Source organism: Paralichthys olivaceus, chromosome 2 (genome assembly GCF_024713975.1).
Source record: "Paralichthys olivaceus isolate ysfri-2021 chromosome 2, ASM2471397v2, whole genome shotgun sequence".
In the NCBI taxonomy this organism is placed as follows: domain Eukaryota; kingdom Metazoa; phylum Chordata; class Actinopteri; order Pleuronectiformes; family Paralichthyidae; genus Paralichthys; species Paralichthys olivaceus.
Genome location: NC_091094.1, coordinates 13,890,868 through 13,918,486, shown reverse-complemented (window position 1 = coordinate 13,918,486; position 27,619 = coordinate 13,890,868). Strand labels below are relative to the sequence as shown.

Below are 27,619 nucleotides of genomic sequence, written 5' to 3'. Positions count from 1 at the left end.
GTTCAAGCTGGTGTCGCGGGCTCAGAGCAGCGACCACCCTCGCCTGCAGCTGAGCGACTGGACGGCCTGCAGGCGATGAGATGGGCTGCTGAGCCGTCAGCTGGTCGGGCAGGATTTAGTGGGAATTAGCTTGTCTCATGTGCAGAGATGAAACTGAGATCTGGCTCACTGCCGATGGATTGTAAATACACATGAGCTTTGGATTTTTATTGTTGGGCCATTTAGGTGAGGTTGAACTAAAATAGATCCTTCGCCACTGATTTAATAAGCTTCAGGAATGATCATTTCCTGATTGCTCTGATGTTATGATTGCCTTTGTCTTTACTGTCTGATCCCTTAATTTAAAAGTCTGCAGATAAGACGCCCAGCAGTAGAAATATTGTGGGTTTCACAGGCCGGTGTGACATCTTTAGCAGCTCTGTCATTGTAAGTTTATTACATTTTTAAAAAAGCACAACAGTATAGACTAATGTACCTTTGTCTGTCTCTGAGAGGCTGCAGTTACTTCCATATATTCCTATACTCACTTTGTGCCTTGAGCTCATAGATTTCTGAGCGTGATGAGCGCCTCACTGACATCACATCATCACTTAAGCTTAGTTAAGAAAACAAATATCTCTGGGTGAAGTTAAAACTCTCAGTGTGAGTCGAGTGTATGTTTGCCTGAGATGATCAAGCTGTTTGTGTGCTCTTCTTAAAGATGGATGTATCTTCACAGGAGCTCAACAACAGTCTCAAGCTGTGGACAGATATTTGAAAAGTTCCTCCATTTCAACAAGTTCCCTCTCGAGTATAAGAGGCCCTGTTACGGAGCACAGTTCCCACAAGAAGTCACAGCATTTACTCTTGACTGTGACATTCGCTGTTCAACACTGAAATGTTAAGTAGACGGAAACAGAGCATGGAGGTAGCTTTCTATTTTTCAGCCGATTCTCCTAAAGGCCAACTTGTTACAAATTTGTTGACGATGAAACAAGCAAACACGCCGTGTGAACCGCCAAAGGTGAAATCATCTGACATGCTCTTTTCCACGGTTTTCCCTTCGCTGTGAAAGCTCTGAAACAGGCAGCTCTCCAGATTGGACGCTCCCTTCACTGACCTCTGCTGTCATCCGTCACGGCTGTTGACTCTCCAATAATGACTGTCTGTCAGGACGTCTTTCTTCAGTCCTGTCACACTGATTGGAACGCACATATTTGTTCAGGACCACATTAAACACTGCTCTCGCTCACCACTACATGGGATTATGGGAATATGAGTTCCTTGTCACAGAGAGTGACAGGGGTTGTGCAGGACGAGTATGGCAGAAAGCAGCACAAATATGGTGTCTAAGATTGACTGGAAAAACCATAGCAACAAGAGGGGTCGGCCCTGAAGCGCGGCGTCCCTGTACAAAGCCCGAGTCAATACTTCTCTGGGCATTTCTTTACCCTCCTTTCGCTCCTCTCCTGCTCCACTTTTCTGTCTTCGCTGGAGGAACAGAAGGAGAGGGGCACTTTCCCCGGGGCCGCATCATTCACTGCCCGTGCTCCCAAAGGAAGCAGAGCCCGACACAAAGGCAGCGGTCATTGCCATTCTCCACAGTCCCCCGCTATCCCTGAAAGCCACATTTCAATCTAAAATGCCGCCTCCCCGCCTCACCCTGCCCCACCCCCAGTGGACAGGGACGGGTCAGAGTGGGCCACCGTGGGATATCTTGTGTAGGAGGAGCCATGGTTCTACCTCAGTGACTCACAGGATGTGGAACATGAGGAAGGCATGGAGGATTAGTTCAGCTCCAGCGGTGGGACTGCACTGCAGTTGGACCGGGACACCTCTGGGAAGAGTGCTTCTAAGACTATGCTATGTATTCAAAATAATATAGATATTCATGTGATAAATACAACATCAATACTTTATGAAATGGGTGCAAAACATACACTTGAGCACCAATCAGATCCACCATCTGGATCTTCAATTCTCCTTGACTTTACAGAGGTTAAATCCAAGTTTCAGCTCATTGCTCAGCTGTTTGTCCTGCGACGGTTCTGTCCTGATTCACTCCGCCACCAGATATCAGAGATTCCTGTGAAAACCTGACCCAGAGAGAGTAGTGACCAAACCCGACTTGAAGAGTCTGACATGGCTGAAGCTGATGTTTTGTTGCCCTGTCACTCGGTTATTGTTACCATGGTCACAGTTTGCCTGTTTACCCTGGTTACACATAAGTGGGTACCTCAAAGGCATCAAGAAACCTTTTTAAACCGAAGGCTAGATTGATTTTAAACACAAATTATGCAAATAAATCAAATAATCATTGCTTATTGTTTGGCTAATGTGAATGAACCGAACATTTCTGTCCCACCTGTCCTGCATATGCAAACCTCACATTAACAGAATCATCATATCCTCAAACACTTACAGATGTACGTACAATTTCCAGGTCAGTGAAACAACAAAAGAACCAGAGCGTTGTTACATTTTGTCTAAAAGTGATTAATGAGAAAATAATGTCTCGTTGGCAAAGAACCAGCTTGTTTTCATCCAAAAGTTGACAAGATTCTCCGCCTTCATTACTTAAATCTGACATGTCCATGTTATCACAGACACTGAAGAGACAATCTGTGCAGCGGGGGTGTTGCCTGGCAACATCTTTATGATGCAAAGTAACTTCCTCAATGGACTGAAATGTCACATGCTGTGTTGGTCCTGAGTGGGAAAGTACTGGGAGAGCAGTGGAAACAGCTCCATACATTCCTTCACCGGGTGAGATGTTGTGAAACGTAATTGTCAGAACATATTTAGTCCAATCTGAGCATGTCTGGAAATCTGTTTGCTTTCCGTTTTCACGCTTTCATTCATTGATTCATTCAACGCCCCTCGTCTGAGTCTTTGCTTCTGTCAGGGGCAAGTTGGATCGTTGGCTCTCTTCCAGATCAGCATGTCAGCAGTGATTCTTTTTTCTGACCAAGCAGCAGCACTAAAGAGGCACAACAACACACTTACTCTGTGGGCTCACTCTCACCACAGTGATTCCCTAGTCGTCACTGCAGACTTACAGTCTGTCACCTGCAGCCAATCAAACCTAGGAACCTGATTTCACTCTAAACATCTTTAATCACTATATGTCTGGTAACTATGGCAGCAAAAGATATTCAACCAAAGGCAGATCAGCTATAGATGATATAAATAAAACAAGGAAAAAACTAAAGTCAATATATCCTAATATACCGAGGGCTCACCATCCTCAACTTTATTAAACAAAAACATCCGGCATTTTGGGAAACACACTTGTTCTCTTTCCTGTGGAGAGTGAGATGAGAAGATTGATACCTCTCTCATGTCTGTAAATAAGAAGGTTATGATCAGCAGCCTGTTAGCTTCGCTTCGCAAAAAGCCTGGAAACAGAGGGAAACCATAAGCCTGCCTCTGTCTAATCCATCAAGCATATTGCCCAACATGTTAAACTATTTCTAACATGTTAGAGCAGAAAATCAACAAGGATCAATGAAGGAGTAAGAGTCACCAACTCTTGTAGAGTTACCTCTAATTTAATTATAACAAGTCAAAGATTCTGGATTATGGTTTAGACCAATATACCAATGAAAACCCAAAGAGGCAAATCTGCATATTCTTAATGTGCTTAAGGATTTTTTTTCTGAGTTGATGGATTTTCAGTCGTACCTTGTTGTAGTAGTGAACCTCCACCACGTGCCACAGGCCGTCACTGACGCCGCCGAGCATGTAGGGGGAAACTGTAGTCTTGGTTTCACCTGGGAAACAATCATAGAGCTGAATGATAAAACAGCACTTGACACTGATCTGAAGCTGAAAAAAAACACATTTGCAATCAAACATAATGATGAATAATTAATGAACTGTTGTACCTGCAGAGAAGGTGAGCTGAATCTGCTCATTGATGATCTCCATGGCGATGAAGTCATGCTTCTCATTGAAGCGGCCGTTGTAGAGCAACAAACCGTTTGGCTCTTTGGTGGCAAATCTGGGGAAAAATAAAAAACAAATGTAAATGATGCCTATTTTGCTAATGTAATTACTTAATCTACATTCATTCTCTAAGTGAAATGAGACTGGTGATATTTGATATTTTCCTTTTTGTCAACAAATGCTATAAAAAGATTGTTAATTTAGAATGTGCTTAAAATAATTAAAATAACACCATCATAGAGCTTATTCTGCTGTGCTGTAAATGTCTATTGTTGAAAGAAATAAAATTGTACACATGCTCCCTTCATTCTACTTCGACTTTATTTATCAACCTGCTGCTGCAAGTTCACTAAAACATTACAAGTGTATTTATCCCTGGCAGAAAATAATGTGTAAAATGTAGTATTTTCTCCTGTTTGATTACAACAGTGACCATTAAAGATGATTTAAAAAAGGAATGTTAATCTTTGTAACCACTTCCATGTCCGTACCCTCCATGTTCCCAGAGAGAAGAGGGTAGTAAAGAAAGAGGGCAGTGGTTGAGTTTGGCCCATTTAAAAATATGTTCCTTTCTCAATAAAGTGCTCACAATAATAGTGTGCTGTTTAAATTACTATCATGAAGATGAAGATTTGTCAACACTGATTCAACTATGCACAGATAAGATAAGGTTAATTGTGAGAAGATTTTAAAAAAATTCATATTCACAGCACAGACACACTGAAGGGAATCAGAATCTGCTGCCGTGAATAGATATCAAGGAGCCACATTAGACGGCACACTACAACATAGAGAGACAGGAAAGTAGGGCAATGTTAAAGCAGCAGGGTGGAGGAACACATTATTGTAAGTGAAGAGGAAACATGCAGGAAAAGACAGGTCTGAGTAATGACAACTACAAAACATATTTATATAACATGGGGGAGAAAACCCAAAAGCCTCAGATTGACACATCTGCATTGTGATGGTGAAAATAAAAAATACTCCGTCTGTCATGCTGCACGATCCTCGCATATTAATAATCATTGCTATGTCTCTGCATACACAAAGTTCAAACTCAGGGGGCAAACTACTCATGGAGCCTTCACTCTATAACAGGGATCAAAGTATGTGTTGGAGCACATGGTTTAAAAATATCACATTTTACCTGTCAGCTGTGCTCTGCAGTCGTAAATCTGATCCTGGAAATGGGTCACTGGAATACGTGTGTGTGTGTGTGTGTGGGTGTGTGTGTGACAGTGTGTTATAACAAAAAAACTGGATTTATCCATTATCCATCTCACACTGGACCTATCAGTGAGTCTCCAGTGCACATCTGCCAAGTGAGCGGTGTGCAAAGCTTCATGCCATCTGTACTTTCTGGTCACTTCCTCCGTTAACATGCAGCTTAATCTTTTCTCAGAGGGCTGATTAGCTCTGTTTCACAAAGGTCAATCTCAATCTAAACCACGAAATCAGTCTGACTTTCTTCTTTTCTCTGAGGCCAAATGGGAGCTGCAGCCACCATCAAAGTCTTTTTCAGTGGAAGGATGTCATTCATACGTCCAAATATCTATGATATACATCCTCCCAGAGAACATGAGAAAGCCTCCCCCTTTTCAGTCTCCAGGGTTTGAGGGTAAACTGTAAACATAATGCTGTTTGTGCAGTTTTCTCTTGCTGGAGAGGAGCTGGGGGGCACGGCACCGCTGACCTGCTTACTGAGGAAAACGATAATCACGACCTCCTAGGAAAGAGGATGCCGATGCTGCAGCTGATAACACTGTAACTGAAGAGACGCTGCGCAGACAGCTACTATACATCCAGTAAAAATAACACAGTGTCAGCTGGAATCACCATCCAGTCTATTTCTCTTCAGCGTGCTTCCACTCTTTGACTTATCGATTTAAAAGGCTGCTCCGTGTTGTCCCCCCGAGCCCTCTGAACTATGAGAGTAATCAGCTGGAACTAAACACTGACTCAACTGGCATCACTGCGTGTTGCATTAGGCACCCATCAGTAAAAATAACAACCAGTCTGCCCTTATGTAGGGAACTGTGTCACGCTATGCTAACATGCTGCAATGCATAAGAGTGTGCAGTGTGGAGGAAAAAAACATTAGCCATTTATTGATTTTACAACCTGCAAGTGTGAAATACAGGAAACAGAAATCTGTGTTTGATCATGTACTTCACATGAAGGGCTGGAAAAGGAAGAGAAGCAGCATGTCAATAATATTTTTTTTTAAATATATATATATCTTTAGCTTGCAAATCCACCACTTTGGTCCAGACTAAAATCTCTCAATGACTCCGAGATTATGATTTATTGCCAGGATTCAGGGCCCCAACATTAGAGAAAAAGTTGCGTGATGGGCAAAAATATATTTATATAAATAAAACTAAAGATTTCTTTTCTGGAGAATTCAGAAATAAAAATGAGAGTGCAGTGTTTTTCTAATTATATCTAAATAACTGACATGTTTTATCATGAAAGCCTTTGACCCCTTCACTTCCACTTAGATAACCATCACAGCAAATGATCCAGTACATCAAAATGTAAAATAAAGACACAAATGGTCAGTGATTATGTTCTCAGTGGCTTTACTGCATGTGTGTGCAGAAAGGAATTAGCTTTCCAAGAACACAACTCAGCCACTAAAACAAGGCCACGACCCATTTGATGTGAGTGTCTATGTGTATGAAGCATGAGTGTTTAGTCACAGGTGACGGGCCGGGTCACAGGACACATGCTAACAGCTCTGGGCGGGTCTAGATTTGACTTGGAGATAATTGTGGGCAACAGGTCAGGTCCAGTACGAAGCTTTGCGGGTGTGGGTTTGCAGAAATGACCCCGATTTCAATTTTTTTTGTTCAGCATTAGAGCTATAATGTTGTAAAAGAGCCCCACAGAAATGTCATCAGTCCGAGAAACATTATGTCCTCTGTTCGTCGTGATGGAGAGAAACCTCAAATTAGCCGTCACTCTGAGTGAACAAGATCCACATCGTGAGCCGTTTCTCATAACAGAAGCTCTTTCTGTGAGAAACCCGATCAGTGCAGGCTCAGGTGACAGAGCCACTTGTTGACCTCACCCGCCTCGAGCTCCCAGTATCTGCACCTTTTTACACACAGCTACTTCACAGCTTCTCTGACCTGCCAGTGATACACAGGCCTTGTTTCAAAACTGGTTTGAGCGGTTCTCCATCAAAAAAAGATCTGTCATCTGAACCAGGCTTTAAGAAGACTCCTCAAAGCTCACAAGGGGGATATGATTTCCACTGGCAGCCATTGTGAGCGTCAAACCCTGCCAACAATGTCTAAGGTGACATGGATTACAATAAGTACAGCAAAATGGCCGGACACATTCCCTGTGATACCGTTAGAGAGATGATACTTGTTGTCACTTGTTGTGACAGATATCAAACACAACAGACGGCTTTTATCATTGACTACATTTCATCTGGTGCAGATCGAAGGTTTCAGTGTTTTTACATTGATTTTACAGCTCATCTGCTGATTTCTAAATCACCCCCCCCACCGAAAAACACTTTCACAAACCACCAAATGATCAACCATACAGGTTTAAAGCTTAAGCTTCGATTTCAGCCTCAACCTGCTGCACCTGTACCACAATAACTGATTCGGGGGACTGCGAGACACAAAGACAATTACGTGTTCAACAAAACCCACCCCGTCTCTAAGAAGTAACACTTCCATCTAATGATGTTTCACATGGAAGGTGAAAATAACAGTAGCACTAACTAGAACTATGATATTCACCGCCATTGCTATAAGGTGAAATAAAAGCAAAAGGGAAAAACTAACTTAAAACTGTCCTGTCATGCTTTTAAAACCAATGTAATGAAATTTGCAGGAGACAGCTTTTTCTTTTTGTGCTGTGTAGCAAAGTGGAGAAACGGTTGAGATCAAATCTACTTGTGCTCAATGCTAATTATGGCGTGAGATACAGCACCTCCAGCTCTCAAAGAAAGTGCTAGTGTTAGCAAAATTTTCTCTTCCTGTGTCCAACATTTTTTCAGTCTGAAAATAATCTGAACTGAAGTTTATTTTGAGTCTTGAGCTGTAATGTGAAACAAAGTTGTCATATTATTCCTGCCCCCTTTATGTGACACTTTGATATATTCTGGAATTGACTTCCATTAGATGAGCAGATCGATACCACGCACATGTCTGTCAGGTAAATGTGAAGCTGTAGACGTGGTCCTGGAAGCCCCTGCCACTCTTCTGACCCCCGACAGTTTCACACTTCAATTTCTAAGTGTTTCCTATACATTGATTTACTAGTAGCCTCTTTATTAACATTGAGAGCCAAATATTGATCTTTCTATTTCTTCTAACTATTTCAGATGAGTAAAATAATGAATTCTTTCATTGATTATTCGCTCAGCCTCTCATGGCTCCTCACTCACGCACTCACTCACACTCTCTCTCTCTCTCTCTCTCACACACACACACACACACACACACACACACACACACTCTATCTGTATAGTCAGACTGGCTAAAGACTACATTATTTGCTGTTTTTGAACAGATATCTTTTAATGTCTATATTCGGATATAGCGCAGGGATGCGAGATCGGATCCAAAGTGGTCACACGTGGAGATTCTAATGTCAGATCTGAAGTGATGCAGTCAGAGCTGTCCACTGGGGATCAGATCACCTGAGACGTTAATTCCAGGGCTGAAAAGGTCCTGTTGTTAGACTTTTAAACAAAATTTATTTTTCTTGTACCTAAACAATATCATCTTCTCTACAAATACAGAGCTGATATTCTTAACAGTGTAACAGGAAAATAAAAAGCCTAAGTATTGAATAAGCACTCCTGAAGTCGGCCTCTCTCAGGCTTCAGGGAGACTGGGGTAGTATTAGGCCAGGCGCTGACTCACAGCTCAGAGTGACCAGTGACACTGACTGTAATCAGATCACACTCACTTTTAGCTGAGGTCTCCTCTCCAAAAACACAGCTCACTTTCTTTTCAACAATAACCACACAAGCTGCTCTGTGTGCAGCGTGCACACCTCTGATATCCACCAGGCTTCAGAAGTGCTTCTACATTTTTAGCACAGATTCTATGATCACCAAAGTGGCTCTACAGATGATGGTTGTTGTTCAATGATCCCATTATCGCTATTAAATGCCATTATGGTTACATAAATGTGTTGAGGGGGAGAGCACTTCAGTGGAATGCATGTGTGTGTGGAGGCAGGATGTGGGGGAGGACAGGGAGTGAATCACAGATTGGATGTGATGCAGGTGATGCTGGTGAGCTGTGGCTTGTTGCAGTGAGGCGGAGGTGCTTACGTGAGCGACAGGGTGAAGTGAAAGCGCTGGCGTAGGCCCTTGAAGGTCAGGAAGGAGTGCGGGGGGAAGTTGCGCGTGGTCATCTCACAGTAGGGCTTCTCGAAGCCTCCTGGCGGACAGTCGCACCTGAACCCGCCGATCAGCAGGTTGACGCAGGAGCCCCCATTCTTGCAGACTCCAGCGGCACAACGGCCAGAGCGGGACGACAGCTCGCAGTGCTCCCCTGAGATCCACAGAGATGGATGGAGGAGGAGAAAAGAAGAGAGAAATGAGGATTTATAATGTTTGTGACAAGCAGTGCTGCCTCAGTCATCCCTGTGGCTTTCACCTCAGGGAATTCACACCGCTATATTCCATCTTTCTATCGTTCTAGCTGTTCTATATGTGCAAATATACAAAGTGACAGTATCCACCTCATATCAGTGACTGTGAGATACAGCTGTACTGTTGAAAAAGATGCAGGGTGGGAGGAAAAATAAGTTGTGACATTGCTGAAAAAGTGTATCAGTTGACAGTCTTTCAATCAGTGGACAGTCTTTCAATCATGGACGCTGTTATTCTATCAACTCTGTTTGAATCTTTGTGTCTCTCCTCCCTCAGCTACAGTTTGAGCTGTAAACAACATCACATTCAACCTGATGGCTGAACGCTGTAAGTGGTTTATGTATTCAAAAAATGAAGATGATTGCAGTTTCATGCAGACAGGAGCAGCTCGTGATGATTATTCTCAGCTCAGGTCATGATTACTCCATCACAGCACTGGGCAGCTCCGACAGCGACAGACTGATACACACAAAGTGTGTGAAGGAGAGGTGTCATTCCTTCCTGCTGCCGTCAGACTGAACAATCAGCTCTGCTCACAGTCGACCACAAGAACCAAATATATCTCACATTCGTTTCACGTTTTAACAAATTCAACTGTGCAAAATCCATTCTCTGTCAATTTTTCAATATCATATATGTGCAATCCTGCCACACTGTATATTACTCTGTTCACACATGAATATTCTGTTCACACATTAATATTCTGCTTGCACTGTGCATGTTATTTCTATTTTTACATTTCCTCATGTTTATATTGCTAATTTATTTATTACTTCTATTGGTGTTTCTATCAGTCACTAACCTCCTGTGTTGCTGTATTACATTTTTTGTAGCTCATTTACTGCTACAAATTCACAAAGTGCTTGAATGTAAATTACACTACTAAAAACATTAATTAAACACTATTGGCATGACAGCAAACAGAAAAGTTAAAATCCCCAGGAACAAACAGACGAGGAAATAAGCAAAAATAACAAGCAATGAATAAAATGGAGCAGCTTTTCAAATGGCCAAACCAAAAGTCTGAATAAAAACATTTTAGCTGCTCCATAAAGACGTCACAAGACTCAGGGAATCACAGCGACAAGGGGAGATCATTCAAAAAACGGGTGCAACACCTTTAAAAGCACGGTCACCTCAGGTTTTATAGCAGGTTTCAGGGACAGTCTGTCTTTTTTTTTTTACAGAAGACCTAAGAGCTTATCAATAAACAGGTGTGTTGACCACTTAAGGCTCCAGTATTGTAAATTACATTTAGTTGGAAGCAAGCAAAGAGAGGATGAAACTGAGATACATCAAATCTAGTTTGAGACCATCAGTTAATAAATGAGCTTGAAGACATTCATGAATGAAAACATGATGAGATTCACCTTCATAAGGAAAACACACAGCACCTGCAACACTGATCGCTAAGAGCAGGAACAATAAGTAGGTTAACTGATCAGCCAATCAAAAACATTTCGCTGCTACCTAGAAGAGCACTCAGTAGAGTCCATACCAAGGCCCAAAAGTCTCTTTGATTCAAGCAGCACCAAATATCTCTCATCAATATCACTTCCCTTAATGTGTCTGATTTTTTTCATCAAGATCCCTGAATGTCGAAAAATGCCACAATGTTAAAAACTGTGAAAAAAGACATTCCTTTCTGAGAAAACTCGACCCACCAAAGCCAAACAGTCTCTTTATGAAACCACGTTTAAATTCACTAGAACCAGATTTGATGGATCTGCACCAAATTGCAGACATGCATAAATATCATACCCCCCATCTCTCAATGTTAAAGATCGTGAAGAGGAATTCCTGATTCAGATCCACACCAAAGGTCTTGGGTTTCTTGGGAATCCATAGCTTTTGTGTAACTAACAGACAAACGTAGATGAAAACATAACCTCCATGGTGGAGACAATCATTTAAAGATGATTAGATGCACATTTAGTTGCAGGCCTAGATTCACACAGAGCTGAACTCTGGGTGTGGATTGAGACACTGGACTTCAGGTCACATCAGGCGAGCAAAGCGACAATCACACTGCGAAGGCATGGGTCAGCACAACACTGGTACATTAAGAGAGCGACACACAGCGACACTGTGACCCTGTGAAGTCCAACTCACATGTGGCATTTGTCTGGATCGTTCTGATTGGGAGGCTGCAGCAGTTGCTCGGTCGCAACTGCTCGCTCTCCCATGCGTGAGCTGGAATTTGTGTCAACGCCACACAGCCAGCAGTGTGGAAGACTTCCGCAGAGTTCAGCACTACTGTAACACTGGCAGACACACACAGAGCCCACATCTTCTTCCAACACCACTGACACACACACAGGCCTTTTATTTACTCTGTGTCTATTAATCACTCCATTCACAGGCCACTGAAAGCAAGTGTCCTGCTGCTGCTGTCCCTCTATACGTCCATTCAGTCAGACTAAACTGAAAAGATGTTGGATGAGATGTTGAAGTGGACGATAATGATTCAGAATATGTACTGATTTATTTATAGACAGATAAAACTGTTGTATTTAGATGGAATAAATACTGATGGTGACAGACAAGTGAGGTGAAATGTGTTTTACTGATTCTGCCATAACCTTACCACATCCCATATCTACTAAAATCTCTAACTTAGCTTTGTTTCATTTGGTTTGTGTGAAATTTGTCACAGATAATGTTCAGATGTTGTGATATATGTATTAAAGGTTTTGGGCTGCAACTGAATTATTACATGGGGAATATTCTGTGTTACAGTGTCATTTTTTTGGCAGACATGAAAAGTTCATTCATAATCATGTTGTCTTAAACCTCTGAAGAAATGTCAAACATGTTACCTTTACATTGATTCCAAGGTTATTCGTATAGACTGTAGTTGCAGAGACATACTCTATTCATTTTGGGCATGTATTTTTTAACAGGGGCCTGAGATAAAGAGGTTAAACCACAAAGTAAGAAAATGAATCCAAAAGACAGGGATTTAAGTTGTTACTTGAAGGTTAAATTAATTAACGCTTTGCAATATGGCGAACCCGTTGAAAGGTTGTGGGCAGATGTGAAGCTGGTTTAGATCCTCTGCCAACAGAGTTTGTTTAATCTCGCAAGGGAGAGCTCCTCAGATGAACTTCTGACCTCTCACTTTTATGAAAAGTGCAGCGGAGCATCAAGGGAAGGGTGGTTAAAGATTTACTGACATCATTGTTAGAAGGAAAAACACTAAACCTTTTGTCAGGTTTTATTAATGAAGGTTTTTATGACGTCTCAATAGGTTTCTTTTAACTATAAACTCTATAATAGATTATCACTGATCTATAGAGCATCAGTAAATGTTTTTTTTTACCTTTACTTCAGCCATCAGTGACAATTTAGTATGAAGAGAGAATATCCTCACAGAAAGCGATTGTGTCTCTATCAGAAGTCTGAGGAAGAGCCTTGGTGCTGGAAATGTCACAGGAAAATAAATCCTTTTAGGGGAACTGTAGGTGGGAGGATTTTCTCTTTTTTTTCCAAATGTTTTGTGATGTTTTGTTGAACCAGCGCCCATCAAAAGATTTTTTACTGGATGTGTGTGTTGTTCAAGAAACAACAGAATGGTGTCATAGCCTCTGTCCCGTCAGCCTGTCATGTTTGTACTGATGCTTCCTGATGATAAACAGCCACTGTCCAGCCGGCTGGAAAATAAAGCCATTCTGTTACAGTGCTGTCAGCATCGTTATTAATTCAGCAACTCGCTGGAGGCAATAAACTAGTTATTGTTTCTTGAAGCCACAGCCACTGTGGTCAAATATTGCACCAGCCTACAGAGCTGTATTAAACATGTAGATACTCAGGTGCTGGGATTTCATTTGGAAACATAGAGACAGGATTTACTGAGAGACATATTCAACAGTTCATTTTGGTGGCTGTACCTCACTGTTGATATAAAAGGCTCGTCAGGGTCTATAGTTGATACCTGTGGGACGTTGAGGTGCTTTGTGTTGCCAGGTAAGCAGCTCAGCAGGGTGTGGACGGGCTCAGTCACAATTCGACTAAATATCCTAATCAATTATTCAAACACATCTCCTCTGCTCTATTTGCGTCCGGTCCCAGCGCCCACACACTGTCTGCTGCCAGCATGAATCATTAAGGCAGCCAATCGCACAGACACCTCAGAGATCCTGTGTTTATTTAACCAGCGGCTACAAGCTTTAATATTTGTTTTTAATGAAACATACCTGACTGAATATAAAGACTGTATATAAACTGTAAATAAGCATTTCTGCACAAATTCTTATTAATATTTGAAATGAAGTGAGTGAATGGATGAAAAGATTTGATTTATTAAAAGATTAAACTAGGCAAACATCACCTTCAAACCTAGTTAAAAGAAACTGCATTAAAAATCACAGCAGGAGTATAAATTAGAATATTTACACCTCTGCCTTCACTTTAACCAGTTTATTCTTGTTTTGCATAAAAAGAGTTTGACAGAAACACAAAGAAGTATTGTGCAATGGATTTGCTGCATTTAATCGCTCTTAGTCAATCAAAACTTATCCTGGAGGCTTTTCAAAGAGAAAATAAACTAAATGGAAAAAAAGACTGATAACCCACCAGCCTCCTAAAAGCCAAGGTAGCTGAAATTCACATTAGAAATCCAGACTAGGCCATATTTATTTATTCATTTGGCTATGTATCCAGTGATTCATCTCATTGGTTTGATGGATAATTAGACCTTACCAGAGAATTATTAAAAGTTGTAGTGTAACTGTGCAGCACAAACTGTTCTTGCACACTGACCAGGTTTCCTCTGAGATGCTATACCTGAACAGGTGTGTCACTGCTGCTAGGTAACACAGGGGCATAAATTCTCCTGAGTGAGTGAGACAGAGCAGCTGCATCCCTCCAGACACACCAGCACCTCCGAGCTCAGGGACGCTGAGACATTCACCTCCACAACAGCAGAGACTCGGTTCGTTCAAACTCTGATATGAGGAGGTCGATGTCAGCACAGTCAAAGACCTTCAGCTGACGCAAGCACTCACTATGGATTATGATCAAATCTTATTCTCGGGTTATAGATAATCCAGAGGCTAAGGATCAAACAAACTGAAACATGTCTCATTAGACTTAATTCAAAGAGAACATAAAAAACCAGTGTAACGCATCAACCCTGTCACTGTGCAGAGTCTGTCAGTCTGGCTGCCAACTTATCTATCAATTTTCATCCTGACTAATACATTTAATTAACTATTTGAATGAGTTGTTATAAAATCTGGTGCAGATATTCAGAGGCTCAGCAAATTAAATTGCAGTAACTTGGGTGTAGCACTACAGAATTTGTCCAATCGTTTGGTTTATTAAAGCTCGAAAAACACCCTTATAGAGTAGCCATGCATGACTACAGATTCTCCGCTCTTACGACTGTTTCTCCAAAAACATTTTGACCTCTGGGCGACATGTAACACCCATAAGACAAGTCACACATACGAGAAAAGTAACTAATTATTCTGCAATAAAAGAAAATAACATAACATGTCCTATTAGGGTGGTCGCTGATGTCTTTCATGTAACTGTTACATGGCATCACTAACAACAATCATGGCGACTGTCAAGAAAGGTAGACACAGAAATGACAAATGATTATTTATGGTTGAGGTAAAAAGCCGACTACATGTGCTTATGGTTGCAGTGAACAAAAAGGCCAATTTCAAAAATCATTACAGCTGGAAACAAGCATCTTTCTCACAGAGATGGAAGTGATTGATGGACGGATTCTAAAAATGTTTCAGTGTCAGTTTGTCTCAAAGAACCTCTACAAAGCTACGCTATGTCCAGTTATTTATTTTGGCCTGCATCATATAAAAAGGTCTGTTGTTAGACGTGCAGGATGATATGTTTCAGTCGTCCATACAGACAGTGATGTGTGTTTTCAGAGAAATGTGTGAGAACTTGAGGAGAAGAACATCTTGTCGTTCAGCGTCTACAGAATGACTCAGCCGAGACAAACCGTCCACTCTGTCCTTCAGAAGAACAGCAAAGATGGTGGCTGTTAATATTTTTTCATTTTCTTTCCTGCTACCATCTGGCAACGCCTACGGTCCAACAGTTGCCCACCACACGCGCAGACAAACACACACACACACACATCTATGCACCACTAACATATAAACATGCCAACTTTCCTACACACAAATAATCACAGCTATTCAGCACTTAGCTAACCACATGAATCTCACACACACACAGATTCATGCAAACACACTGAGACTGATTAACCTGAAGCAGAAACGGGAGATTTGTAGATCACAGAAAAATATACATCAAATAAAACCTGCCTGAACAACCTTGTGTGATCAAACACTAAAACTGTGTGATTCAAACATCTTTAATTATCAACTACACCACCACGTGCACTCTCTGATAACTCTACCAGTCCTGCATACTGCATCTAACAGCACCTGGGTCCACACCCCCAACTGATGGAGATTAATGTCACTGATTGTGGTCTTCACTGCTCTCAGTGTGGCCGAATGGAAGTACACCCACTTTACCCACTCACATGTTTGCTCTCCCCCTCTGCTCACGTTAAAAGCAGCTACGGTTCAGCTCCAACACCCACAGCTGTGCATAAGAATATGTAAGTGCCACTCAACCTGGCCTCTAAGTGGACGGAGCCCACACATTCAAAACACCGACACTATTTCAGACTTTACAAACAGCAGCATAAATAGGTGAAGAACAAAAGCTGTTAATGTTCGATGAGGAATAATGGAAGCGATGCCATTCCTGAGAACACAAACACAACGATGTGACATTATGCACTTTATGTTTAGTTCAACTCATTTTAAGAGAAATTTTCTTTTGGCAGCAAACAGGATTAGTGGTTTTAGTTAAAGTGATCATTCCTCAGCTCTAAGCTTTTACAAAAAGAGAAAGTGGTGAAAGTTATATTGAGAGGGGCTTCTATTATTTACCCTTCACTCATTGATATAAATAGTGTGGAGTCTGAACAAAATAATACAAACGCCTGTCATCATTAGATAGCGCGAATTCAACTCTGTGCACCCAATAAACCGGCAAATTAATGATTAAAGATTTGATAATGGATTATAATGAACTATAGTGTAGCAGTGTAGTTTAAAGGACATTTTCAGGTATTTATTAATGTATTTGCTAACAATGACAGTGACTATTAGTTATGAAGTATTTATTAGATTCATAACGTGTTATATCCATTTTATATTTATAAACACTTCCATTTAATCTCCATGTCAATGGACAAAACACTATCTGTTAAAGAAGACCACAAATGAAGACCACAAGATGAGGCTGAAAACTCATAGTTTTAAACAAAACTGCTACATTATATTGTGTTATATACTATACGGCCAATAAGTTTGTTATAAATTTTATATAACGGGAACAAAATAAAGTGTGACCTCATTATCACACATAATAAAACAACCAGCTTTATGCTTAAAAAACAAAATCAGGACTTGACCCACTTAACCTCTCAACAAAAAGATGGAGCAGCTCTCTTAATATTCATATTGTATAAATTAGCATTTTAAATCATCTTCCTATTTAATCTCTTTTTTAACTTCCCCCTTTTTTTCGCTAAACCATAAACTCAGTGAGCAGATACTCTTTAACCCTTTGAGGATGTGAATAATATCTGGATCATGCTTCTTGCAACTGGTTCATTCTGCTGCCAACAGTAATAAATTAAACCTTCATTATCTCTGAAGACAAAAGTCTCTGTCCTCTCCGTCTCTACATACTGTGAGTTTTGTGATATACATTTTTCTTAGGTATTTCTAACCACGGGGCATCTCACAGCCAGGGGACACCATCCATCTGTGCCGTAGCCATTTATAATTAATGATTTCCTTCCTCTGTGCCACCTAACTGTGGACAGAGAAACTGATTTTCATTGGTTCATTGTTTTCTGTGAAACACACAAAACACAAGTAAACCTCTATCTGAAGTTCACTCGTCTCCAAAATAAGCTGTAGTGAGGAAATAGAGTTTGTTTTCCGGCGTTTTGGATGTTGCTTTGAAACAAGGTCCACTCCTACAGCTCAGGATGATGTTGAGTGTGGGTATAAATAAGTATGTAGGTATGTGGGTGGTTCAGTGGCCACAAGACACATAAGCAAGATGGGATTTTGACCAAAAATAAAGCATTTACAAGTTTGTGTTTACTTCCGCCGTGGCTGACTGCAACCACTATAATGGATCAATCAATCAATAAGTCATCACTCAGCCTTTGTCAGAGCTGCGGTCACCATTGTACAGGACAATCTACTTCTTTAAGAGCTGAGGTAAAGGCAGGGAAGGCGACAGATGTTAACGTTAAAGCTCCCATGAGACATTTGTGACGGAAAAGACATTAACATGTTGAAAGCAGAGACTGCAACCTTTTACCCTCTATTAGCACCAGTACACATGTGAAGAAAGACACAACATTATTATGTCCTGCAGAGTCTGAAATTGAGAGTTTGTGAGATCCCTGCCCCGAAATAGCAACTGTCCAATCATATTTTTAAAACGTAACTAATCATTAGCTAATCTGCAAGAAAAAAAATCAACAAAATGAACAGCTGCTTACATGAAATGAGAATCCTGCTTTTGTTTCTCTCAGCAACAGTAACTAGGGCTACATCCATCCGTTTTAGTGACTTTTTAAAACTAAAACATCTCAGTCCATTCATTTTCAGTGCCATCCATTCACACACACTGGTTTCTGCCGGTCCAGACCAAAAAGCAGCTCAGAAGTTTTCCAACTGAAATAGGACCAGCAGCTTTTCCAAAGTTTCTGTTTAAAGGTTTGAAAACTTAAAAGTGTGGACGCCAGACTGATACGAAGCACAAGCACACGCTTTAAAACATAATGGTGCGGATGTGGCCTGGGGTCAGTTTACTGAAGATAAGACCAGGACACAAACACAACACTGCTTCATTAGTGAGTAAGTTTGTGTAAAATGAGGGTTTTCACCTGTGTAGTCCTCAAAGCACTCGCAGGTGTAGCCTCCCTCTCTGCTACGACACACTCCGTGGGCTCCGCAGGGCTTCGAGTAGCAGAGGTCGATCTCCGTCTCGCAGTAGTCTCCCGTGAAGCCGGTGGGACAGCGGCAGCGGAGGCCGGCGATGGGGTGGATGGGTCTGAACAGGATGGTGTCAGATGCAACAAACGGGGCCAGGCTGTCAAACTTCAGCACGGACACACACTTCATGTAGTTCTCACATGGCTCTCGTAGGCAGATGTTGTCGTCGAAGGGAAGAACTTCCTGGGAAGAGATCTGGGCGAGGAGGCTGCGGTTCAAATACAACCTCTCCTGAAGCTCCTCTGAGCCCAAAAACTCGCCACCTCCACTTTCAACCTCTCTCCCGGGCCCGTCCCCGACTTGGCTGAGGCCTCCAGGACGCTGGTGTCCCTCACCAAACACAGGCACGGCCACAGACAAGCTGACATTGAGGATGCGAGCGCTGACGTCCGTGTCGTCTTGGATGTTGAAGATGACGACGTCTTCAGGCGCGGCAGAAAGAACGCGGGCAACGCCGTCAAGAAACTGTGCAAGCAGCAGGGAGAGGAAGTGCTCCTGGGAGGTGTTGGCCAGTCTGAGCGTGATACTGTTGGACAGCATCTCATCAGTGATGATGGTGACTTGGAGAAGACACTGGGCCGACACTGAGTGGACGCCATCTGAAAAGACAGACGCAAGAGGAAAAACAGGCAGTTAGCATGAGACAAACAAATGAAACAGACAAGACATACACAAATGATTCTCCTGCACATCCTGACGGGTTCACAGCATTTTAACTACGAAACAGCAGGAAGACTTTCAACCTTATCACATGACCTTCCTCCACCACAGGTTGAGGCTGAGCTTTACTACACCCAGTGTAGTAATATGTGTTTTAATAGTACAACACTGAATCTTTAGTACACAGGAAAGAGCTTCTTTGTAAACACAGATAACACAGTGTATTACATACATTGTTGGTCTGCAGATAAATCCAGATTTTGATTTTGAATCTGCTCCAAATTTCATACACTTACAAATATCAGTCACCTAAAAATACCTGTTATTTGTCATTAATATCCATAAATCATTTTCTTAGAAATCAACTAAACATCATAAAATGCAGGTTGCACCTTATCCAGATCCAATCAAAACTGATTGGTTCTTCCCTCAACCATACCATTTAGTTTCATAATAATCCATCTGGTAGTTTTTGTGTAATCCTAATGACTAACAGACACAAACACAAAGCTCTCCTTGGGGGAGGACCTCTTTATACACTTGAAATAACAGGATGTTTTCTTCCTCCAAAAAGTGCCATCTGATGTGTTGATGAATATAAATCCTATGAAAATCAAAGTCACTGACTGTGGTTGGCACATGGAGCAGCATATTCATGGCAGTGGAGAGTATTTTTCTGTTTTCTCATGTGCAAAAACAGAAGACACGTGTTCTTTCAATAACGTCATCATCTATTTCACACCTCACTTCTTCTTTTCTTGGTCTTGAGGCATAAGAGCTTCTTCATTAGACATGTCACACTGAAAATCTCAATTTCTCAGCCAAGCCAATTTTCTTTTGTCTTGTTATTTTAAAACCAGATCCCGTTGATGTTTCGTTTGTTTTGAATTCTTTGGTTGTGAATCCAGACATTAAATATTTTTCAGTCAACTGTTGTTCAGAAGGTCTTTCAACACATTCATTTACATGTTTGGCTTTTATTTACCACGTCTGATTTCTAATGTAGACTAATGTAAATTATTCTGTTTCATCATGTTGCATCTCACTACGTCTTGCATGATAAACACACATATTCTATGATCTTCATTCAAATAGACTTATGACTTTGCTGAGCTCTCTTATCTCTGCTCACTGAGGAGTAAAATTATAATAAAAGCAGGCTCTGTCCTAAAATGTCCAATCACAAGGAACAAAAAGAAGAAGAGAGTCTTCAATTTACTGCTAACAAGCAGAAATCCTATAGATCTGTGTCTGTTACGGCTGCACTGCTGCTCTAAATCCAGCAGACAAACTCTACAGCAAATGAACATCTAAGTCATCACTACGCCCAGAAACAAGGACGACAAACAGCTTCATTAAATCTCTTTAATATTTTATTTCACTGACTGATCATCTCTCTTTCTACCATCATGAATAATCTCATCTCATCATCTGTGGAGTTTTAAATATCTGGGAAATTTTCAACAATTCATGGCAGAACAGTAAAAAATACTTTAATTCTGAGTATACATTTAAAAAACAAATATTTATTTGAAGAATCAATTATGTGTATATGAGATGTTATTAATTCTTTAAAACCCAAATCGGTCACCTTTTTAAATTTTCAAATGTGTACCGTATGTTTGTGTGTAACCATTCAGCTTTTGTGCAACTGTTTATGACAGGTTTGAATTTGATTTAATTTGCCATGATTTCCTAGAGTCCGGTGACAGACATATTTATTAGGAGATCTGAATTTGACCTTAACAAATGTGGAGAGAAGCCAATAATCTGTTTTTAGAAAAGAACTCTGGCTATGTCTAAAAAATTGGATAAAGGCAGATAAATGTTCTGGAAAATGTCCACAACTGACTCAGACATGTGTGTCCTTATATACAGTCCCTCCTGGACTTCAGTGCTTAAGCAAAAGCAGCTTATTTCAGTCAGTAATGTCAGTTTGAAGGTTTGATACGACTCGTCTTTAATAGACATAAAAGACTGTAGCAGAAATTCCACTGAATAAGAAATAACCACCAGTGTGTTTCCTTATGAATCACAATTGTGGTTTGCAAGTAGTATTGTGTCAGTTTGTCTCACTAACTTACTCAAGGTCACAAAAGGGAGACTACTATCATTGAGTCTATCTCACCGCTGGCCTGCAGGGTTCTGTAGCCTCGAGAGCAAACACAAAACAGGATTAATCACATCAAATGTGTGATGAAAACAAGCCTCAGTCTCCTCCTCTGCAATAATCAATGGACCGCTTTGTGCTGCGGTGTCTGGACGGTGGCCAAAGAGCAGAACCTGTGCGCAGAACTCACACAAACAAACAGCACTGCCCAAAGTTACCAGATCCCTGTTTGGCACCAGGCGAGTTTAAACACAGAGTGCCAAAGGGGGGGAGGAAAAGGAGGACGAGGGAGGGGTTCATAGAGGAAGTGAGACAGAAGCATGTTTGACACGGCTTTAATCCTTCTGCTTTCAGTCAAGAGCTTCCAGCACGGTAATAATACAGGGCCTTAGCAGAGGAAGTGGAGAAACAAATCAAAGCAGAGACACAAGCAGGGTCGCTACTCTAATTCACACTTTACTGTAAACACACACACAGACAAACACACACACACACCTGTGTACACAAGAAGAGCACTTGCGAGAGAGGAGAACACAAAGACAAAACAATTAAGCGATTTACTAAAACTAGAGATACAACTGATACCACACTATTAAACATTTTCCACGGAGACAACGTTTAAATTATTAATTGATTATCAGAACTGCTGTCCAATAATTAACTTGTCAATTAAAAACTCTACATGGAAACATTGATTTGAAATGTTTTAATTATTATATTTTTAGTGCTTCTGCCAACAACTACTTTCATCAAGGATTCCAACCATCCATCCATTATCTGTGCCACATCTCCTTAGAGGTCTGAGGGGGGAAAGGAGCCAATCCCAGGGGGCATTGGGTGAGAGGTGGGGTAAACCCTGGACAGGTGGCAAGTGTATCACAGGACCAACATACAGAGACATGTTAGTCTTAGTCATACCTTTGATTTATTTGGAGACACTCTGAATGTGGGAGGTCAGAGTGCCTGGAAAAAACAGTGACAAGGAGAAGATCCAAACTCATCACAGGAAGACCCAGGCCGAACCCAGATTTGAATCTAGAGCTGCTTGTGAGGCGACAGCTTTAACCACTGCACCACCGTGCTTCCCACTTATGGATTCATTATCTGAATTAATTGATTCATGGTTTACGTCTACAAAATGTTAAAAAAAAATGGTACAAAGAAAACAAAACACTTACAATTTCCTGCCTGTTGCCATATTTAAATTTGTCTCACCAGCAGCTCAAAACTAAATAATATGAATTGTGTATTTATGATAGAAACCGAAAACCAACAAGCTTAAAGCAGAATTTTGACATTGCATAAAATAAATTACTCAAATAATTTATCAATTCTGAATGTTTCTGCTGATCAACTACTTGATTTACAGGAAGAATTTGGATTTAAAGACAGTGACCTTGATGACCTTGAGTCCTTATATAAGATTGCAATGCGAGCAGCCCTCACCGGAAGGATATTTAAAGCTAAAATAACACACATGCATGCTCTTCTATTTTTATGAGGACAGTCACTGACATAATTCATTCCCTAACCCCTTAACCATTATAGCTAAACACCAACTCTATACCATAATCCTAACCTGAAACTTAAAAAAAAGCCTTTCAAACCATAAAACCAGCCCTTGGAATTTATGTGGACTGACCAAAATGTCCTCTCTCTCTCATGTCTTTAGCTGAAACTGGTCCTCACAAATATAGAAGTACATTTACACACACACAGACACACACACAAAGGGCTTATTGAAATCAAGGTGAGCTCTACATGCAGTTACGATCTGTCTGTGAAACTCTGACAGTTTGACTTCTTATGATCCCAGGTTTTGGACAGAGCAGCATTTAAACCTCTGAGCCTCATGGGAGAGAAACGATCAGATGCTGTGCAGTGAAGCTGGAGTGTTTCTGACACGTTCACAGGTTTGGTGGAGTTCAACATTCAACACTGGGATCCTTTCTAATCGAACAATACTCTTCATCTTAATCATATTATGACTGATACTCCACAGCGACATTAGCAAGAAAAACAGCTCTCAGTGAACAGAGGCTCTCAAAGCATAGGCTATATATGAGGACAGACATTGCCTTAATTATGTCTTCTGCCAATTCACATTCTTGTTTGGGAGCTCGGGCAGAGCTCTGGATCTAGACGCAGCGCTGGGAAACTGAGCGCGAGGAGAATCTCCCCTGAAAGGGACCAGACCATCCTTCAAAGAGGTCATTCTCCACAGAAGGATACTCCGCTCAGTAACGGAGGGTAAGCGGAGTGTTTTGGGCCAAAAAGAAGATAAAGAGGGATGCTTAGTTGGTAACGATACAAGGTGCCAGCTCTGAAGTGTGACACTGCTTTAAACCCAAAGCTTGACCCCCTCTGGGCCTCTGGTGCCAGGAATGCTTTCAGCTAGGAAGTGGCGCCAGGGAAAAGATTAAACACACACTGTGGCTGCAGGACTGCCAAGGCTGTGTACAACATCGTGTGTGTTTGTGTGTGTATATGTGTGTGGGTGGGTGTGGTGATCCATACGTCAATACAAACAGTGTGTACATTGAAGGAGTGGAGGTTTCGCAGAATAGCAGAGTCTGTTTTAAAGATAAGATCACAGTTGATATTTTAACCTTAAATGTCAGTGATTCAGATGAGGTTTTTGCTTTAGAATTACATAAACTGTGGTGCATCATAATACAAGACTGCACCTGAAAGAATCTGATGCTGCGTTCTTTAAAGGCAAAATACAGAAAGTGGCCAGACATTTTGTGGCGTTTGCTTTTCACATATGAAGAACGCAGTAGCAGATAATCCGGGTCAGACACCTTCACAGCAACAAAAAAATATCCCAAAGGGTCAGGTGGGGGGTGGCACCTGGGTAGATCAGGCATGATATATAAATTCTGCTGTGGAAATCACATGTTTTCTGTTTACAGCACAGACACCAGCATCGGCCCTTATCACTAAAAGCTAATTGGCTTTCCAAGGTAACATCTCTCTCTCTCTTATAAACTCCAATCATCCAATATGTTAACTCAACATTCAGATAGTCATTGGTCAGTTTCCTAATATAAAACCACACAGATCAACAGAGTCGAGAAATAGACATCGCTGGAAAACTGAGGCATGTGAACAGGATGGGTTATTATTGTTTACGGGAAAAAGTCAGGTCATGTTTGGCTGTATGTTGGGGCCACCAGCAGCCAGCAGAAATGATCAGCCAGGAGATTTTGGACAAGAGATGTACTGGTTTTTATCTTTAAAATATTAATAAGGTCCAGTTTCACCCATCAGGAAGTTATGAATAACAAATGCTCCACTGACAAGGTGTTATATAAACACAAAGGGCCTTTAGGATGACATAGATATGATGCTAAAAAGAAACATAACCAAACCAGGATATATGGATTAATTTGAAAACTACTCTGGGTCCCTGCGGCTGGGTGAATTCTCTCTCAGCTGAGAGAAAGAGATAAAGACATAAAGAGCAAATTGGTGAGACCGGCCTAATCAGAGCATAAAGTGACCATCACATCTCCCAGCCGAATCCCAGAAAATGTCAACAAAGTCATGGTGGATAAAGATCAGAAAGACTCTGTGACCAAGTGCTGGGGACAGAGACATCAGCTCCACAGCAGCAGGACGGTAACCCAAGCCTCTCAAGGAATCTCCCACAGGGTCCCCTTCGCTGGTGTAATAACAGTTTATCAATTATTTGGGCTCAGAAAGTTACAAATATTGCGCATTTGTTTTGAATCCATGACTTTGTCGGCACATTAGCTTTGTCCCTGTCTAGGAGCACACAGAGCACATAGCTTTCACCTTCAGAGGACCAAAGGTTAGTGGGCTGCACGTCTTCTAAAGTTGAGACAACCTGCAGTCTCACAGAGAACAAACTAATGAAATGTGCAATTAGCTCACTCATTACTTGATGCTGTAAATATGGAGTGATTGGTCATGATTGACAGCTGAGACTGACTCGGTAAGGTTGAGCGTGGGCATCGGCGGTAGCTTGCTACTGAATCTCCATTGCTTGATTGCCACTTTGCAGAGTCTTGCACCAGATGCACAAGATGGCAGCGTTTGCATCCAAGCTAATTTGCCTTTGCTTCTGGACAGTGGGAGAAAGTGGAGACCTGTCGTCCATCTTTACACACAGTCTATGGTTCACATACAGACAACCAATTCAAATGAGATCCATATGGTTGGTATTGACTCAAGTGTCTTGTTCAGAGGAACAACAGCAGTAGACTTCTTTCTTGGTCTCTCCGCCTCCTAATATGCAGGTTAAACACCAAAGCAATGAAAACGCCTGCTAGTTGTTGTGGGGAGGGGAAAAACATTAGAGCAACAACACTATAACAACCCCATTTATCATCATGACACTGGAGAGCTGATAAATAATCACACTCCAACAGCTCTCTCAAGCTCTTATTCATCATATACAGTGTATGTCTAATGGTGCCACGTTAAGAAAGGCTACACTTGAACAAAACCACAATGATTCTGTGATCCGCAGCGGCTGATGGTCCCTCGGAGGAAGCCTCCTGTTTCACCGCAGAAGTGTGTCATGTTGGGGGGGAAACTCTGGGTAAGAAGGTAATGAGGTTCAGCAGAGCCTGTCTTAGCTGTTCAGCATCAGTACACTACAGTATGCAGCGCAGCAAGCACGGAGGACTCACAACATCAAAGAAAGCAAAGCCAGGGTCCCGTTTCCAAGATCAATAGGGAGATCATAAATTAAAAATCACTCTGGAGCGATTAGGCTTTGCAGTTCAGAGCCTTTACAGCTCTGCAACTTTTTAATGATGATAAAATAAGCTGTTGAGCTTTACTTCCTGTTTGGCCATTGTTTCATGATGTTAAAGATCTGATATTCACACTTTTTAAAATTACACTTAAATTATATTAAGAGTCAGATAAGGAGTTAAACATTATCGAGAGTAAAACAGAAGTGAAGCTACACAAATGTAGACGTGGCCTTTGATGACATCTCACAAGGGATCACATGACCAATCTCATGTATGCTCAAAACAGAAAAACTCAATCATAGAATTTTACTAACATTTGACATATTGTCCCTTCTTTAAAAAGTCCTTATACTTTATTAATTCAGTAAAACATAAAGCATTTGAATTTTTTTGTATCGCTCCTTCCTTTAGGTCTAATCCCCAAAATATATTCTTTGTTCATACATGAAATTGACAGCAATCTAATATATTCATAAGTCATACATGTTGCTATAGAATACCAGCAAATTGGCTGAAATGGAAACAAGAAGAAAAACTAGTTCTGTTGCACAAGGTACATACAAACATGGGAATATATGGTGCCACAGTTTAGACAATAATGCATTTTCTGCAATCAAATGTATTGATTGTGGATGGGAATAATGAGAATGTGCAGATTTGTTTTATTGCTTGCACACAAATGTCAAAATGGGCATCAACTACTTTATTCTGAAATACAGCAGCACACTGCTTCATATAATGTTCGAAACTGATATTTTAGTCTTAAATGGTTTGTGCTCACCTCAGTTTTTGTTCTGCAAAAGTCAATTTAATAGCACTTGTCATAAAACATGAGATTAATTGCTTTTTTCTTATGTTTTTGAAAAATGAGGGAATTTTACTTTTTATCTTTCACTTCAGTCCATAGTTTCTTCAGTCTGATAAGTAAGGGCCTGGGCTCTGAAACAGGAATAACAGCCATCTCTGTCAGGCCCCTACAGTCACTGCGACACGTAAAAAACAATTTTAATGAGCTGCTACAGTGTGAAAATACTGTCACAAGTGTCATGTTTGCATATTGCTGACAAACACCACACTGGTGAGCCCACACAAGGTCACATTCGTACCACATACCAATCAAACAAACCACACAGCTACGACCTGAGAGTACGGTCCCCAAGGGACCAACAAAAGGACACTGTTTAATTTAATTAGAATTAAATACTTGCCCTTGAAGCAGCCTGCAACCATATACAATAATTACTGTCACTCTGCAGTTACATGTGTGTGTGCGTGAGACCCTGACTAATGTGATACATTTCACCCGTTCTTCATGAAACCCAGTTGTGCCGTCACCTGACATGTTTATGGCCTGTTTGAGACTAAACCTAACAGGTTACTGAACTGTAAATCTGGTGAAGAGAGGAATCCGACAGCTCTAAAATACTTGTTTAAAACCACAGAAGACAACTGGTCCAACATATGATGTAGCTGAAACAAACAATATGTG

General features: G+C 41.1%; 1 protein-coding gene across 3 annotated transcripts in view; it reads right to left on the bottom strand.

Annotated features, from left to right (window-relative positions):
• The window catches only part of celsr2 (cadherin, EGF LAG seven-pass G-type receptor 2), a 62,299-nt gene that overhangs the window by 20,893 nt on the left and 13,787 nt on the right, over nucleotides 1–27,619 (bottom strand). For all 3 annotated transcript variants that reach the window (XM_069537396.1, XM_069537403.1, XM_069537408.1), the window contains exons 2-5: nucleotides 18,522–19,229; nucleotides 9,236–9,458; nucleotides 3,867–3,982; nucleotides 3,664–3,752 (exon numbers count right to left, since the gene is read on the bottom strand). In XM_069537396.1, coding sequence (XP_069393497.1) covers nucleotides 3,664–3,752; nucleotides 3,867–3,982; nucleotides 9,236–9,458; nucleotides 18,522–19,229 — 1,136 coding nt within the window. The remainder of the gene's footprint in view (nucleotides 1–3,663; nucleotides 3,753–3,866; nucleotides 3,983–9,235; nucleotides 9,459–18,521; nucleotides 19,230–27,619) is intronic.